Source organism: Lycium ferocissimum, chromosome 8, assembly GCF_029784015.1.
Source record: "Lycium ferocissimum isolate CSIRO_LF1 chromosome 8, AGI_CSIRO_Lferr_CH_V1, whole genome shotgun sequence".
NCBI lineage: Eukaryota > Viridiplantae > Streptophyta > Magnoliopsida > Solanales > Solanaceae > Lycium > Lycium ferocissimum.
The window spans coordinates 48,373,434-48,386,376 of record NC_081349.1 but is presented as its reverse complement, the minus strand read 5'-3'; the positions used below and the strand labels follow the sequence as shown (position 1 = coordinate 48,386,376).

Sequence of the window (12,943 nt, the reverse complement as noted above, 5' to 3'; positions counted from 1 at the left end):
CCGGATCAACTTACATACACCTTAACTATTTTATTAATTTTATTAACATATGTATTAGATAACTCTGTCGATCAATGCTTAAATTAATGAAAAGAAAGTACTAGTAATATCTTTTGTCTGCTGAAATTTGAACCATAATTTTTCAGTATTTGCAACTACTTTGTTTGCCATGTCAGACCCTCTAAATCCCAATGCCTGTTATCAAATGTAGATGACCGGACAAGGCGCTCATTCTCAGTGGCGGATCCAGGATTTAAACTTTAGGGGTTCAACCTTTTAACATTCTTAAGATATAAACCATTTATTTAAAAGTTATGGGGTTCATGTCTACTATTATTGCAATTTTGATAGATTTTTACACATAAATTTATATTAGTGTCGAAAGTTTGGGGTTCAATTGAACCCCCACCCAATGTGCTACATACGCCCCTGCTCATTCTTGATGACTACTCCCTCCATCTCAAATTATATGTCATTTTTTGTTTTGCACGCTCCTTAATAAATATTAATTAGAGGGTATTTGACTACTTTACTCTTATTTATGTCTAAGTTTTATCTCTTTCCATTAAATATTTACTCTATTTATGTATCATCTCCATTAGTGATAAAATTCTACTGAGGGTAAAATAAGGAAAAAAGAATTAATTGGGCCTTGAACTTCTAAAACGACAAATAATTTGAGACGAAGAGTGTATATATCTACAAATGAGATACGACAATAGTATCGCCTTAATCCAAATAATAGTGATCGATTATATATAAATTCTCATTGACAATAATCACTTCAATGACGCTTTCAACCAACTGTTTTATATGTAAATGGTCTTTGAATTTCAATTGGTATTGTTATCTTTGTTCTCGAACGCCAAATCCATCGATTTAAAGTCTCCACTCATTCATCAAGATACTCTCTGCCTACTACTATACCATCCTCCATACCAACTAAGTTAAGGTTAATAAAATAATAACTCGTCTATAATAATCTCAACCTAATAAACCTCGTAGACTGGGGTTAATAAAACATGAAATAACTCTTGAAAATAAGTTTTTTTTTTGTTTGTAGAGATCTGAGGAACCAGAATCAGATCCTCACAAATGCAAAGCAATAAGAGATTTTACAATTTATCACGTGAAAGTATTGAAAAAATATATCTATTACGTTAAATGCCCAAACAATTAAACTCATAAATTGGTGACCAATTTCAATAATTTGAAGGAAGCTCATCGGAACAAAAATGGAGATATCTGATTGCGATGAAGGGGAATATCAAATAGATGAGAGGAGGACAAATCCAAATAGAATGAAGGGGGCGGGGCTGAATTTGAGCAATTTTTTGATTTGAAACGAGTTGGGGAAGGCAATTAATGATGGCAATAGAACGAAATTACGAAATTGTATTTGTTAATAATTAGATTTGAATGAAATTGTATTTGTTAGAACTTAGGAACCGGTTATGAAGTTTATTATAATTATTATATTTTTATTTATATTTATTACTTTGGATCAAATATATTTTTAAAAATCTGAGGGCTAAGAGCCCATTTGGATTGGCTTATAAGTTGGTCAAACCAGCTTATAAGCCATTTTTAACTTATTTGAGTGTTTGGCAAAAATAGAAAAAATGGCTTAAATTAAGTTAAAAAAATACTTAAAATAAGCTAAAATCAAGAAATTACTCAACCTCTACTTTTTTTTTTTGGCTTAAAAGCCATTTTGGTTTAATCAACAACTTTATCCTTTTATCCCTTATATTTGATGTTAATTCCAATATAACACTTACTTCTAAAAACATTTTAAGCACCTTTATCCAAACACGTAACTGCTTATTTATAAAATAACTTTCAAAACTTAAAAGTACTTTAAACACTTATGCTTAAAAGCCATTTTTTTTCCAGCTAATCCAAATGGGCTCTTATTTTGACGGTTAGATAACTTATTTGAGATAATTAGCACTAATCCTAATTGAGATCCCTCCCCTAATTAGAAAAAAATTGGGGTCTAGGCTCCTAATTGCAAAATTTTCAAATAGGTAAATAATTGGCCCAAATAGTAGTTATTTTGTCCCAAATTCTTTTGCAACTTAATATTCCTACTAGTAGAGTATATAAAAGGAGGAGAAGCAGAAGAGGATGGGTAAAGTCCCAAACAATGGAGAAGGAAGAAGCGAATGTGAAGGCTACAGAAAACACCCAAAGAGAAGAAGGTCTTATCAACACATTCTGCGAAATCACATCTTGTTCATCAAAATCAGAAGCCCTATTCTTCCTAGAAAGCCATAATTTCAACTTAGACTCCGCCGTCTCCACCTTCCTCGAAAACACCTCCCTTCCGTCCCCCGCCGGAAACACCTCCGTCCGTCGAGAGTCTTCTCAGTCGGAGTCACAGTCATACTCTCCTTCTTCTTCTTCTTCTTCTCGTTCCCAATCTCCGCCTCCTAAACAAAAACGGAAACGAAAACCTTCCAATAATAATGCTTATAACTTGAGGTCCTCTAGACCTAGAAATAGTGGACCTACGACAGAGTCAGGGAGTGACTCCGATGAGCCTCAACACTATTATACACGCCGACAGAAAAGGTATTTCTCTTACTTCATATTTGGTATTCAAGTTTGACCTTCTACTTTTTTCTTTCATAATCACCGTGCCCCCGGGACACCTCGACTAATTTCGAATACCAGGTAACTCTGATGGAAAATATCACCTACTGTTTTGTCTCTGCCGGGATTTGACCCTGATACTTCCCACTAGGTCACACCCTTAATTTCATTTGACGTTCTACTTGCTGGCAAACAAAGGTAAAAATACAATAAGAAAATTATTTATTAGCAAATAATAGCACTGGAAAATTAAATATTACTATGATAATATTTTTGAGCCGATGGTCTATCGGAAACAGCCTCCCCACCTCCCAAGGTAGGGGTAAGGTCTGCACAGACACTCTACCCTCTTGAGACACCACCTTGTGGGATTATACTGGGTATGTTGCTTATATTTTTAGTAAAATCAAATACACGAATTGACTTGAGTCGTGCGAGACACTGTCCTAAGAAACTATTTATGCAATGTGAAATGTTTCTCTAGGATTAAACAAGCCTACCTCTAGTTAATTAGAGAAATCAGCAAATTTAATAATCCCAGCAAGTTAGACAAGAGGAATAAAGAAAAATATTGTCAAGAGTATTCTGGACAAGGAAAAAGGATAAGTGAAGTAATGATTGCTAAATTGATGTCTTGAAGAAGACTAACTTGGGGTGTGATTTGGGTGAATCAATATGGGGAATTTATAAGAGAGAGGTTATGATAAACACAAGACAAGTGTTAAGATACTTGTCTTTAAAAATCTATGCAAATGCCACCACCATATGATGTAGAAGACAGTTGGTCACAATTGCCAAGTGTCAACATATTTGAAATACTACTACACTACTTTTATTGGTTCAATCGAAAAAAATGTGAAAAAGTGGATGATATGAAACTTGATATACTTATCAGAGTTTGCTAAGCATAACCTGTCCTATCCTTGAATAAAGAAGAGAGTTGCAGTAGTAATACTGTGAGGGATGGGATGATAACAACAACACTATAGAACTGAATTCCATCGCAACTCCAAAGATAAGCCTATTTGGATGACATAATTACTAGGATAGGTGACCCCTTGTAGGTCCTCATCTTGATAGGTGGAAAAACTTGGGTCTAGATGGCTTACTTGTTGAGGTATGGGAGTAACAACTAGCTTCACTTGATTTGAGTCTATCTGCTCTAGGTTGGTGGATTAGTCCAAGTGCGCCAAGCTAGTCCGGACACCATCCATAATTTTTTTCGGGTGCAAATGACCTTGAGAACTATGACCTAGCTCAGTATGAATTCATCACACTATCAGGTTAGGATAACCTTTTGAGGTTGATGAATTGCATGTCAATGTAACATGTGTACAGGGTAGTGCCTTGTAGTAACTGCTTTATGTCTAGAAGTGATGAGCAATTGACCATTCACTTCATAATTGGTTAGAGTTGATATAATGTGAAAGTTACTGGGCTAACACATTATGGGGGTTTATTACAGAGTTTCCGATTGGGGTTGAAGGTGGGTGGGTGAAGGGTCTACATTTGTAGTTTCAGGCGTTAACACAAACATCCCTCATCATTCTAATATTTACTGGTCTGGATCAGGGGCTGCTTCTTCAGGATATTGCAGTTAGTTAATACTAAATTGTTACTCATAGTTCTCCTAGTACATGGCCTATTTGTATTATTAGTCTTTTGGCTCTTCTTTTTATTATGCTTGTGTTTGAAACACAAGCAATGAACTACTCCAGATGGATAAGAGAATTTTAAAGGTTGTGACGTTTTCCTACTTTTATTGAAGGATTAGGCCTTCAAAGCCTCCTATTCCCTCCTATTTCGACAAACCTATCATAGACTTTCAGTTTTTCCTAAACTAGCAAGTTATGATTCTAATTTCTAAGACGACGAAGAGAATAAATGAACATAATAATTTGTTCACTTATCATTCTTTTTTTTTTTTTTGAAACTGGTAACTATTGTTCACTTATCATTCTTAGGAGAGAGCCTCCAGTATTATCCCTGAACATTGAACAGTTACAGTTCATTTACCTTGGTGGAGCTTGAGAAACCAAGCTCCTTTACAGGATTTTCCACTGTTGCGTCAGCTGATGATCTGGGCGGGTACCTTCTTCCTTGAGGCTCCATTTGGAAGTCAAAGGAAATACTCATATGCTTTGCCTCGAGGGCTTTGGTTCAGTTTAATGGTGGATCACGTGATTTGTGATTTAGGCGCATGTGACAAGTTCGAGTCCTACCGTTGGCTAAACCCTTACTAGGTGGAGAAGGAAAGATGGCCGAGCCTATTATTCACCTGGTTGCGAACCCTGTGCCAGCTAGCCTTCAAAGATTTTTTGGTTATCAAAAACAAATAGGTTCCTCAGAATAAAAGTATACTAAAAAGGTTCTGATCATTCTCGTAATCTTGTTCTTGGTGGTTGAGGGAGTCCTAGCCACTCCTTCAAGGCTGGTAACAGAGAGAAGATAGGAAGTATATTATAAAATCTTTCCTTGTATCTGGTCATTTGACTAGAAAAGTTAAAATGAATAGAGGATGGTAATTACAAATTTATATCTAATCCTGCAAACTTGATCCGCAAGGAAGTGCATTCTTGGATAAATGTTTTTAATGTGGAGCAAGCAATTTTGATGTGCCGTCCCTGACTATGCTGCCAGGCTTCTGCTATTTATACTTCCATGAGTGAATCTAAGTATCCATGGTTTCCGGTCATTTTAAAACCCCTCCTGTCCCAGTCACTTCTTGATTTTATCAGCTCTTTGATTTTAGTTATATCAACAGAGTTAAACAACATTTATATACTGATTTAAGTTTTGTTGTGTTGGATATTTCTTCTGATGGTTTTCTCGTTGGAGGCTTTTCATTTTTTAAACTCATCCATAAATTACCAAGGGACTATGGACATCCTTTCAATACCTTCCTTCTGAAATATGCTAGTAACTGGCAGTCCCAGATGATGTGTATTTTTTTTTTTTTTTGGGAGATAAGTCCGGTTGATGTCTATAATTGTGACTCACTTTGTTGAAAGCGTTGCTCTGATTCATTCTCAGGGCTACTCTGGTTGCTTCCGGCTTGATCCTCACCAATATGTCCATATATGCATAAGTTAGAACTCAAAAAGGAAAAACATTAGCATTCCACTTTAACTTGCAATCTGTATCTATGTTGATAAATTGTTTGTTTGGGCATAAAAAGATAAAAAATGCTTGCAGTGGTAAACTTTTTACGGTTTAAGATCACTCGGAGCTGAATTAACTGCTGGCTACTCTTTTTTTTAACCTTTATTGTTAGCTAGATTTCTATGTTCTATTCCTTGTTTTCTCGAGGAATCAGAAGGCTAAGTTCCAGTCAAATGGTTTGTGTAAGACATGTATCTAAATTCTAAAGATATTTTCCTTAGATGTATGAAACCTGAACAATCTAGTTTTTCTGAAAGTACAAAATGCATATTCACTTCCATGTTGCTGATCAAAGTCCTTTGTGTAGCGGAATCCTTGTTCAAGATCCATCAAAAGCGAATGACGTGGATGCAATATTTAATCAAGCTAGACAATATGCTACCGTAGAAGGACCTTCAGAACACCTTCCATCTTCAGGCTCAAGAAGCTTTACTGGAACTGCAAGGCGACTTACAGGGGAGGCTGTGTCTTCTGTTCCTCAGCCACCTGAAAATGTCACCCATGGTATCACTTTTTGGCGCAATGGGTTCACTGTAGATGATGGCCCTCTGCGGAGGTTTGATGATTCAGAAAATGCCCCTTTCTTAGAGGTAGTATAGTTTACATCACGATTTTAACTTTTGAATTTACATGCATTTGTTCGTTTTCATGGTTCCACTTTTACTGCATGTTTTCCTCAACTGAGCTATTTGCTTAAGAGTATTAATTACCAGAAAGCCTTTGCTGTTCAACTTTGGTCTACAATAATATATAATTCTACAGTTGAAACTTATGTAAAACAATGACTTCAATACAACTTCATCCAAAAAGAAAAAGAATGACTTTAATATAATAAATTCAACAGAGCACTGTTGGAGGCAAGGGCGTTCATGATTCAGTTTAAGTCGGTTTCTACTAAAAGGAAACCAAACCAATTAAGTGGTGTTTTCAAACATTAAAACCTAAGTCAGTTTTCATGGTTCAGTCCTTGTCGGGTTTGTCGGTGTTTTCAACTATTTCGATTTTTTGCGGTTTCCTTAAAAGGTGACATATACTGCCAAACATATATTCCAGCGATTATATTCCAGCATAACACTACCAAGACAATTACTCGTTAAGAAAAGTTGTACCAAGCCAGTTACTCTTTAAGAAAAGTTGTCATACCAAGTTATCTTGATGATAGTTGAATTAAATAGTGATGAACAATTTAAGGACTCAATTAACAAGTTTTTTTCGAATGAAAAATATTCTCGGACTTATCAAAATAAAGATTATAAATCAAACTAGAAGGTAAAGACAAAGAACTAAATTATTAGCAAGGCAAAGAACTAGACTATAAACCAAGAGTGCAAAAGATTAATATGTATGGCAAAATTTTACATAAAATATACATATATATATGTGCGTATGTGTAATTATAATTTTTAACTAGTTATTTATATAGTGGATTTGGTACTGTTATTTGGTTATTTTTTGCTTAGAACTAAAACCAAACCCAATTTTGTCGGTTAATAAAATTGAGAACCGAAATCAACTCAAATCAAACAATTTTTTTTTTCTCGGTTTGATTCAGTTTCCTGTGGACACTCCAAGTTGGAGGATAGGGTGGTTTCAATTTTAAATTCAACAGGGCATATCTTGAAAGAAGAAAGGGTATGCTTGATCTTTACCTCGCTTATGTGAAAAAAAGTTTGATCTTACATCTCTTCTACTAGAGCTCAGTGATGTCTTTGGGTACAGGGTAGCAGTCCCTTTTAGTATCCCCTTCCCTTTTCTTCTCTTTCAGCAGCCTCGTAGGCCAGCTGAAGATCGAATAAAGCAGTTCAAGCCCGCTTGAGATCTATCATCTGGATCTTGTAGAATTCTGCTCAAACCTCCATTTCAAACTAGTTTATCTGATACTATATTCAACTATATGGGTATGTTGCTAGTATTCAACCTATGAAACCCAAACTCCACTTTCTTGAAACATATATCTTACCGGAAGACCCTAAATCCTCTCATGATTTTGTGATAAGTAAAATTCAATCATGATTATGTTAAGAGTACCACATCGGTGGGTTAAAGGGTCCATAGTTGGAATCAGAGAAGGGGGAAGAGAAGATCAAGGGCATGGAGTGTCACCGCTTTAGCAGTTATGTGGGTCATCTGGAAAGAGAGAAATAGGAGGGCAGTTGAAGGGGTGGAGCAAGATTTTGGTGTTTTATCTCTAGTTTCCTTTTGGTGTACTTATGAGGTCCCTATTTGTATAGAGGATTGGATCTCTTTTGTTGAGAATCATATTTTGGTGTAGATTCTCTTCTTTTGATATACGACTTGTATACGGGGACTTCCCCATTTGTTAATAACATACTTACCTTAAAAAAAAAAAAAAAAAAAAAAGGACTTGGGCAATCCTCCCCTCATGAGCTAGCTTTTGGGGTTGAGTTAGGCCTAAGTTCCATTTCTTTACAATTATTATTTAACATCACGCCTGAAAATGCTTTTCCTTGAGCCAAGGGTCTACCGGAAAAACCTCTCTACCTCTCAAGGTAGGGGTAAGATCTGTGTACACTCTACCCTCCCCAGACCCTACTTGTGGGATTACACTGGGTATGTTGTTGATTATTATTTAAAAAAGAACTGCTGGAGCAGATATACAAGACTCTTCATGCTCAGTGCTCATCTCTGCAACTTGAAAGCTGCTTTCAAGCATTACGCCTGAGTAGAAATGAATGAAGAGGTGCGTTGTATGTTTGGAAAGTGTTGTGTTATTTAAATGAATTAAGAGATTGCCTCTCCTTCAGTCTGCATGGGTGAGAACTCAATGAATATATATATATATATATATATATATATATATATATATATATATATATATTTTTTATTTTTTTTGCTTCTTTAGGTGCTTCAAATTGGTCTCTAGTTTTACATTTATGTTATTATAATGATAATCTTCTACTAGTATGGTTGTGATGCTGTTCCATGAATACCAGCACACTTGTCTCACCTTCTGAAAATGAATGATATTGTGATGGCACTTTGGATCTAAAAAAAAAAGAATATTGTCAAAAAAAAAAAAAAAAAAATGATGTTTCCCTCTACACAAACTCCTAGTTACAAAGTAGCAATAACTGAAATTGTTATCTGAAGGGAAATATTGGTCAGATAAACTAGCTAATGGACACTTCTTGATGAAGATCATCCGAGTATTGTGATTTATTGGAGAAGATAATTTCTAGTCATTAAGTAAATTGAACCGGGACACAATTACCAGTTCAAAATATAATAATAATAAAAAAAAAGAAGGTAAATTGAACTGGGTCTGACTGAAGTCATGAATTCCTTAAAGACCAGTTAACCTTCTATTGGATGGAGCTGATAAGTAATATCAGAGTCTGTTAGCTGCTCCACCAAAAACATACATCATTAAAGCATTTCTTGTGTCTTTGCATGTCAATAAGCTGCAATTCTTTTGTTAAGTTCATGTTGATGTATACTGTGCCGTTACAATTGTAAGCTCTCTGCTTCCACTCTTGCCCCACAACAGATAAAGAATTTTTTTAGTGTAAAAAGAGGATTTACATTTTCAGAAATGTTTTCTCTCCTTGAATCTGCACTTGTAGTTCCTCTTTGGCACAGTGGATTTTATCAGTAATCAGTGTCAAAATCTGAGATTTTCCCTGAATCTCGTCTTTTGACAAGCATCCTCTGTTGAATTTGTATCTATACAGCAACACTGTATTGTGATCTTCTTAAGCGTTAAAAGTTTTTTTTTTTTTTTTCTTGCTACTTTCAATCTATCATAAAAGGAGGATTGGGATTCATCCTTTATTGAATTTGGATCGATATATTGACACCGTACTGTTGGATGTGGACAATATCTGATGCAATTTCGGATTCTTGTTGCAAGGCAGAACCACCACTACAACTAAACTGAGATTTATGCGGTGGCGCAAACATTTCTCATTGTATTCTACCTATATTTTACTCAAGAAAAAGGTTGATTTTCTACGCTTTTTGGTTCTTTTCTTCCAAGAAACTCACTCTGCTTTCATAATGGCTCAGGACGGTGCTCTTCCCTTCCAAGATGCTGCCCCTAATGTCAATGTTCTACAGAATCTGGTTGGACCTATTGGCGTTGCTGATCCTGCAAGAAACTGGGTCGCTGAACGCGATCAAGAAGCTCAAAGAGATCAGGCTGTTGCTATAGCCCACCGCCCCCAGTTTGAAGCTAGAAGGCTAGCTGCTCCTCTCTGTGGTCTTGCTGACCCGAATATCGAGACTGCCATTTTCGCTATGGCTTCCAATTCCCCCCCTCGAACGGATTACCTACCCCAGGGAATCCACCTTTATCCCTTGCTTTATCTCGGTCCTCTACTACCTCAACCAGATGGACCATATGATGGCCCCCACTAAACATTGGACAGACAACTGCATGGGCTGGGTCCCCACCCCCAACCCCTACTCTCAGATCTACATCTCCGTTTTTCTTTACATCCAAGTGATTAGAGCTATGGATTCCGCGGGAATCTTCCGCGGTGACTATGTTTCCCTTTACTAGTCTGTGGATTCCAGCCTCCCTGGTCTCCGCATTCAAGAATTTATCTTGCTTCTGCCCTAGTGTCGCTGTTAAGTTTGGCTACGTTTCTCCCTCTCTGCCCGCCACTCCTGAGTGGACCGAGGCTGATAGATTCTCCTTTGGAAATAGATTTGCTTCGCACCTTCCCAACATCGGCATCTTCATCTCCCATCTCTACTCCCTCTGCCGCGTCGCTACTAGGCCAGCTGTTACTGAAGCTTTGTTTCACACTGATGTCGGTGGCCCAAGATTCATGGCTACACTTTTTAGCCAAGCTTGTGTGCATGACGAAAATGAAAAGATCAATGTTGCTTCTCCTGGAGCTTCATTAACATATGCCCGCAGTCTCCGCCTTTGGCAAGATGCTGCCACCAACCTCTACTTTTATGATCTTCCACCTTCCCTGGATATCAGTGTCGATCATGTTGAAAACGACTGGATCTCCGCCTTGAGAATGAACAATAGTTCATCTTGGCTCGGCCCGCTAGCTGCTATGATGGGCAAGTACCGCCAATTTTGGAAAGGTTGCTGCTCCCTTGCTGATTGCTCACCAAACTGCTCCACCACCGGCTCAGTCCGCTGCGTAGCAACCATTGGAACCAACGTGTTCCCAGGTCCTGTCTGGACCAATAAAGCCGGTACGTGCAGCAACTTCCAGCACGGAAGTGCTAACCAAGTTGGGCACTATACCATGCGCTCCAATCTGCGCCTCTCGTTCAAGGCCTCCACCACCATCGATGATATTCCAGATGCTCATGTCTATGCTGCTCTGACTTATCACTTCAACCTCTCCCCCAACGATACTGGTCTTGCTGTCGTCGATGAAGGTTCATTTTGGGATGCCCTCCCCCCTGCCTATCAGGGTGATGGAATCCAAGTGTATCAAGGCGTCACATCCACGATTGCTAGGGAGTACCATTCTGATTGGTGTATCGACTCGGAGCGCCAATGAAGTGCTCGCCCCCGCCGTCTTTTGTTAAATTGCTAGGCGACTAGAGTATGTCGTTCGTTTGGAACTCTGCTGGTTCTTTTGTTTCATTTTTGCTTTGATATTTCTTTATATTTTATCTGATGCAATGAAAACTTTACTCTGAACAAGCAAGAAAGAGAGAAAAAAACCTACAAAGAGAGAAAAAAACCTACTTTTTACTCGGAACTTAATATAATGTTCATGAATGCAGAGTATTCGGAAGTCTGAATGTCCAAAAGAACTTGAGCCAGCAGGGAAGACATCTGTCCATGTGAATCTCACAAGGAGTGAGGAGGACTGCCCGGTATGCCTCTTTCCCTCAAATAGCAATGGGTCTCCGTTTTACTCCTGAAACATTTCCCCTTGACGAAATTTCTTTTGTTTTTTCTCTGGGGTCCTATTTGCAGGTACCAGAGAAGCGCCGTGCTTCATTTCAGGGCATGGGAAGAACTTCGGGTGCTCCGGCAGTAGACTCAACTGCTGTCGTCTCATCATTTACTGCAGCTCCAGCCCCATCAGCAGGCCTAGTTGTTGATCAGACGCAGCCTTCAACTTCAATTCAAGTCAGGTTGGCAGATGGAACACGAATGGTTTCACGGTTCAACTTGCAACACACTATTAGAGATATCCGAGGGTTTATTGATGCATCAAGGCCTGGTGGACCTAGGAGGTATAAACTGCAGACAGTGGCTTTTCCTCCCAAGGAACTTGCTGATCTTGACCAGACAATAGAACAAGCTGGCCTAGCCAATTCAGTTGTGATTCAGAAACTTTAGTTAATTTCACGTTTATGATGTAGTTACCACGACAAACTGGTACTCACCGATATATTTGTTATATATAATTTATGTCTCTTCAACGACCCCCTTGGGATTAAATCTCTATAACTTGTGAGCGTTGGGGATGCATTAATATCCTTGAAGCATCCTGTTGGGAGTTCCCTCTTGAAATTGTTGAGATGCATTTAGAAATTCCTTCTTTCTTTTCTTCGCTGTAATGAAAATGGACATTGGCTTAACCAGACTATAGAAGCTAGCTCATCATATGAGAATTGTCCAAGTTCATATAAGAAGACAATAACTCATCCCTCAACCAATATGGTACACTCAACTCCCCTTGTTCATTTAGGATTGGATAGTTAAAGCATGAACAAATGTAATATGAAGCCTAACATTAAGTAAATCGACAATTACATTGAGTCTAACCCTTGTACAACAAAGAAAATGAACCTTGGATTAAACTAAACTAAAAGCTTTATAAGGAGACAACTTATTTCTTCAACTAATATCACAGACTTGACATTGCCTTCCACCACAAGAGAAAGAACTGAGGATCCGCTAAGAGTATTTCTTGAAAATGATGTCACAAGTGTGTTAGACGTATCACTAATCAACTGGGCTAATCTCACACAATGACACTTATGTTGACATAGTAAGTACTAATAGGTAAGGCATTAACGTATATCTACTCCTAAATAACTTCAAATATCAGTAATCAGTCGGAATAATTGGGTAAATTTAATGCAAACGCATCTTTATAAGTAACATGATAATATCTAATTTTTCCCATTTTTTGTCGTCCAAATGGGTAAAAATGACGTATTTCTCTTTCAGCAAGAGTTCGTACTTGTGTACAATCAAGAACAATGCATAGTTGATGATGATTAACATCCT

General features: G+C 37.6%; 1 protein-coding gene across 2 annotated transcripts; it reads left to right on the top strand.

Moving 5' to 3' along the window:
- The first annotated feature begins 2,131 nt into the window (after positions 1-2,131).
- On the top strand, positions 2,132-12,132 carry LOC132068671 (plant UBX domain-containing protein 4-like). Of its 2 annotated transcripts, none has more exons than XR_009417461.1 (4): positions 2,132-2,577; positions 6,068-6,350; positions 9,787-11,297; positions 11,482-11,577. XR_009417461.1 is itself a non-coding variant. In XM_059462339.1 (4 exons), the coding sequence occupies exons 1-4, from the start codon at positions 2,150-2,152 to the stop codon at positions 12,044-12,046; spliced, it is 1,173 nt and encodes a 390-aa protein (XP_059318322.1). In that variant the 5' UTR covers positions 2,132-2,149; the 3' UTR covers positions 12,047-12,132. The 2 variants fall into 2 exon arrangements, 1 of the variants encoding a protein (XP_059318322.1); XM_059462339.1 differs by lacking the exon at positions 9,787-11,297 and adding an exon at positions 11,678-12,132 and having other exon boundaries at positions 11,482-11,574.
- The last annotated feature ends 811 nt before the right edge of the window (positions 12,133-12,943 follow it).

Excerpts from the sequence above, each read along its gene's own strand:
- LOC132068671 (XM_059462339.1), top strand. The coding sequence starts at position 2,150 with ATGGAGAAGGAAGAAGCGAATGTGAAGGCTACAGAAAACACCCAAAGA. Across the intron at positions 6,351-11,481 it reads AAAATGCCCCTTTCTTAGAG|AGTATTCGGAAGTCTGAATG; the intron begins GTAGTATAGTTT and ends TCATGAATGCAG. Across the intron at positions 11,575-11,677 it reads GGAGTGAGGAGGACTGCCCG|GTACCAGAGAAGCGCCGTGC; the intron begins GTATGCCTCTTT and ends TCCTATTTGCAG.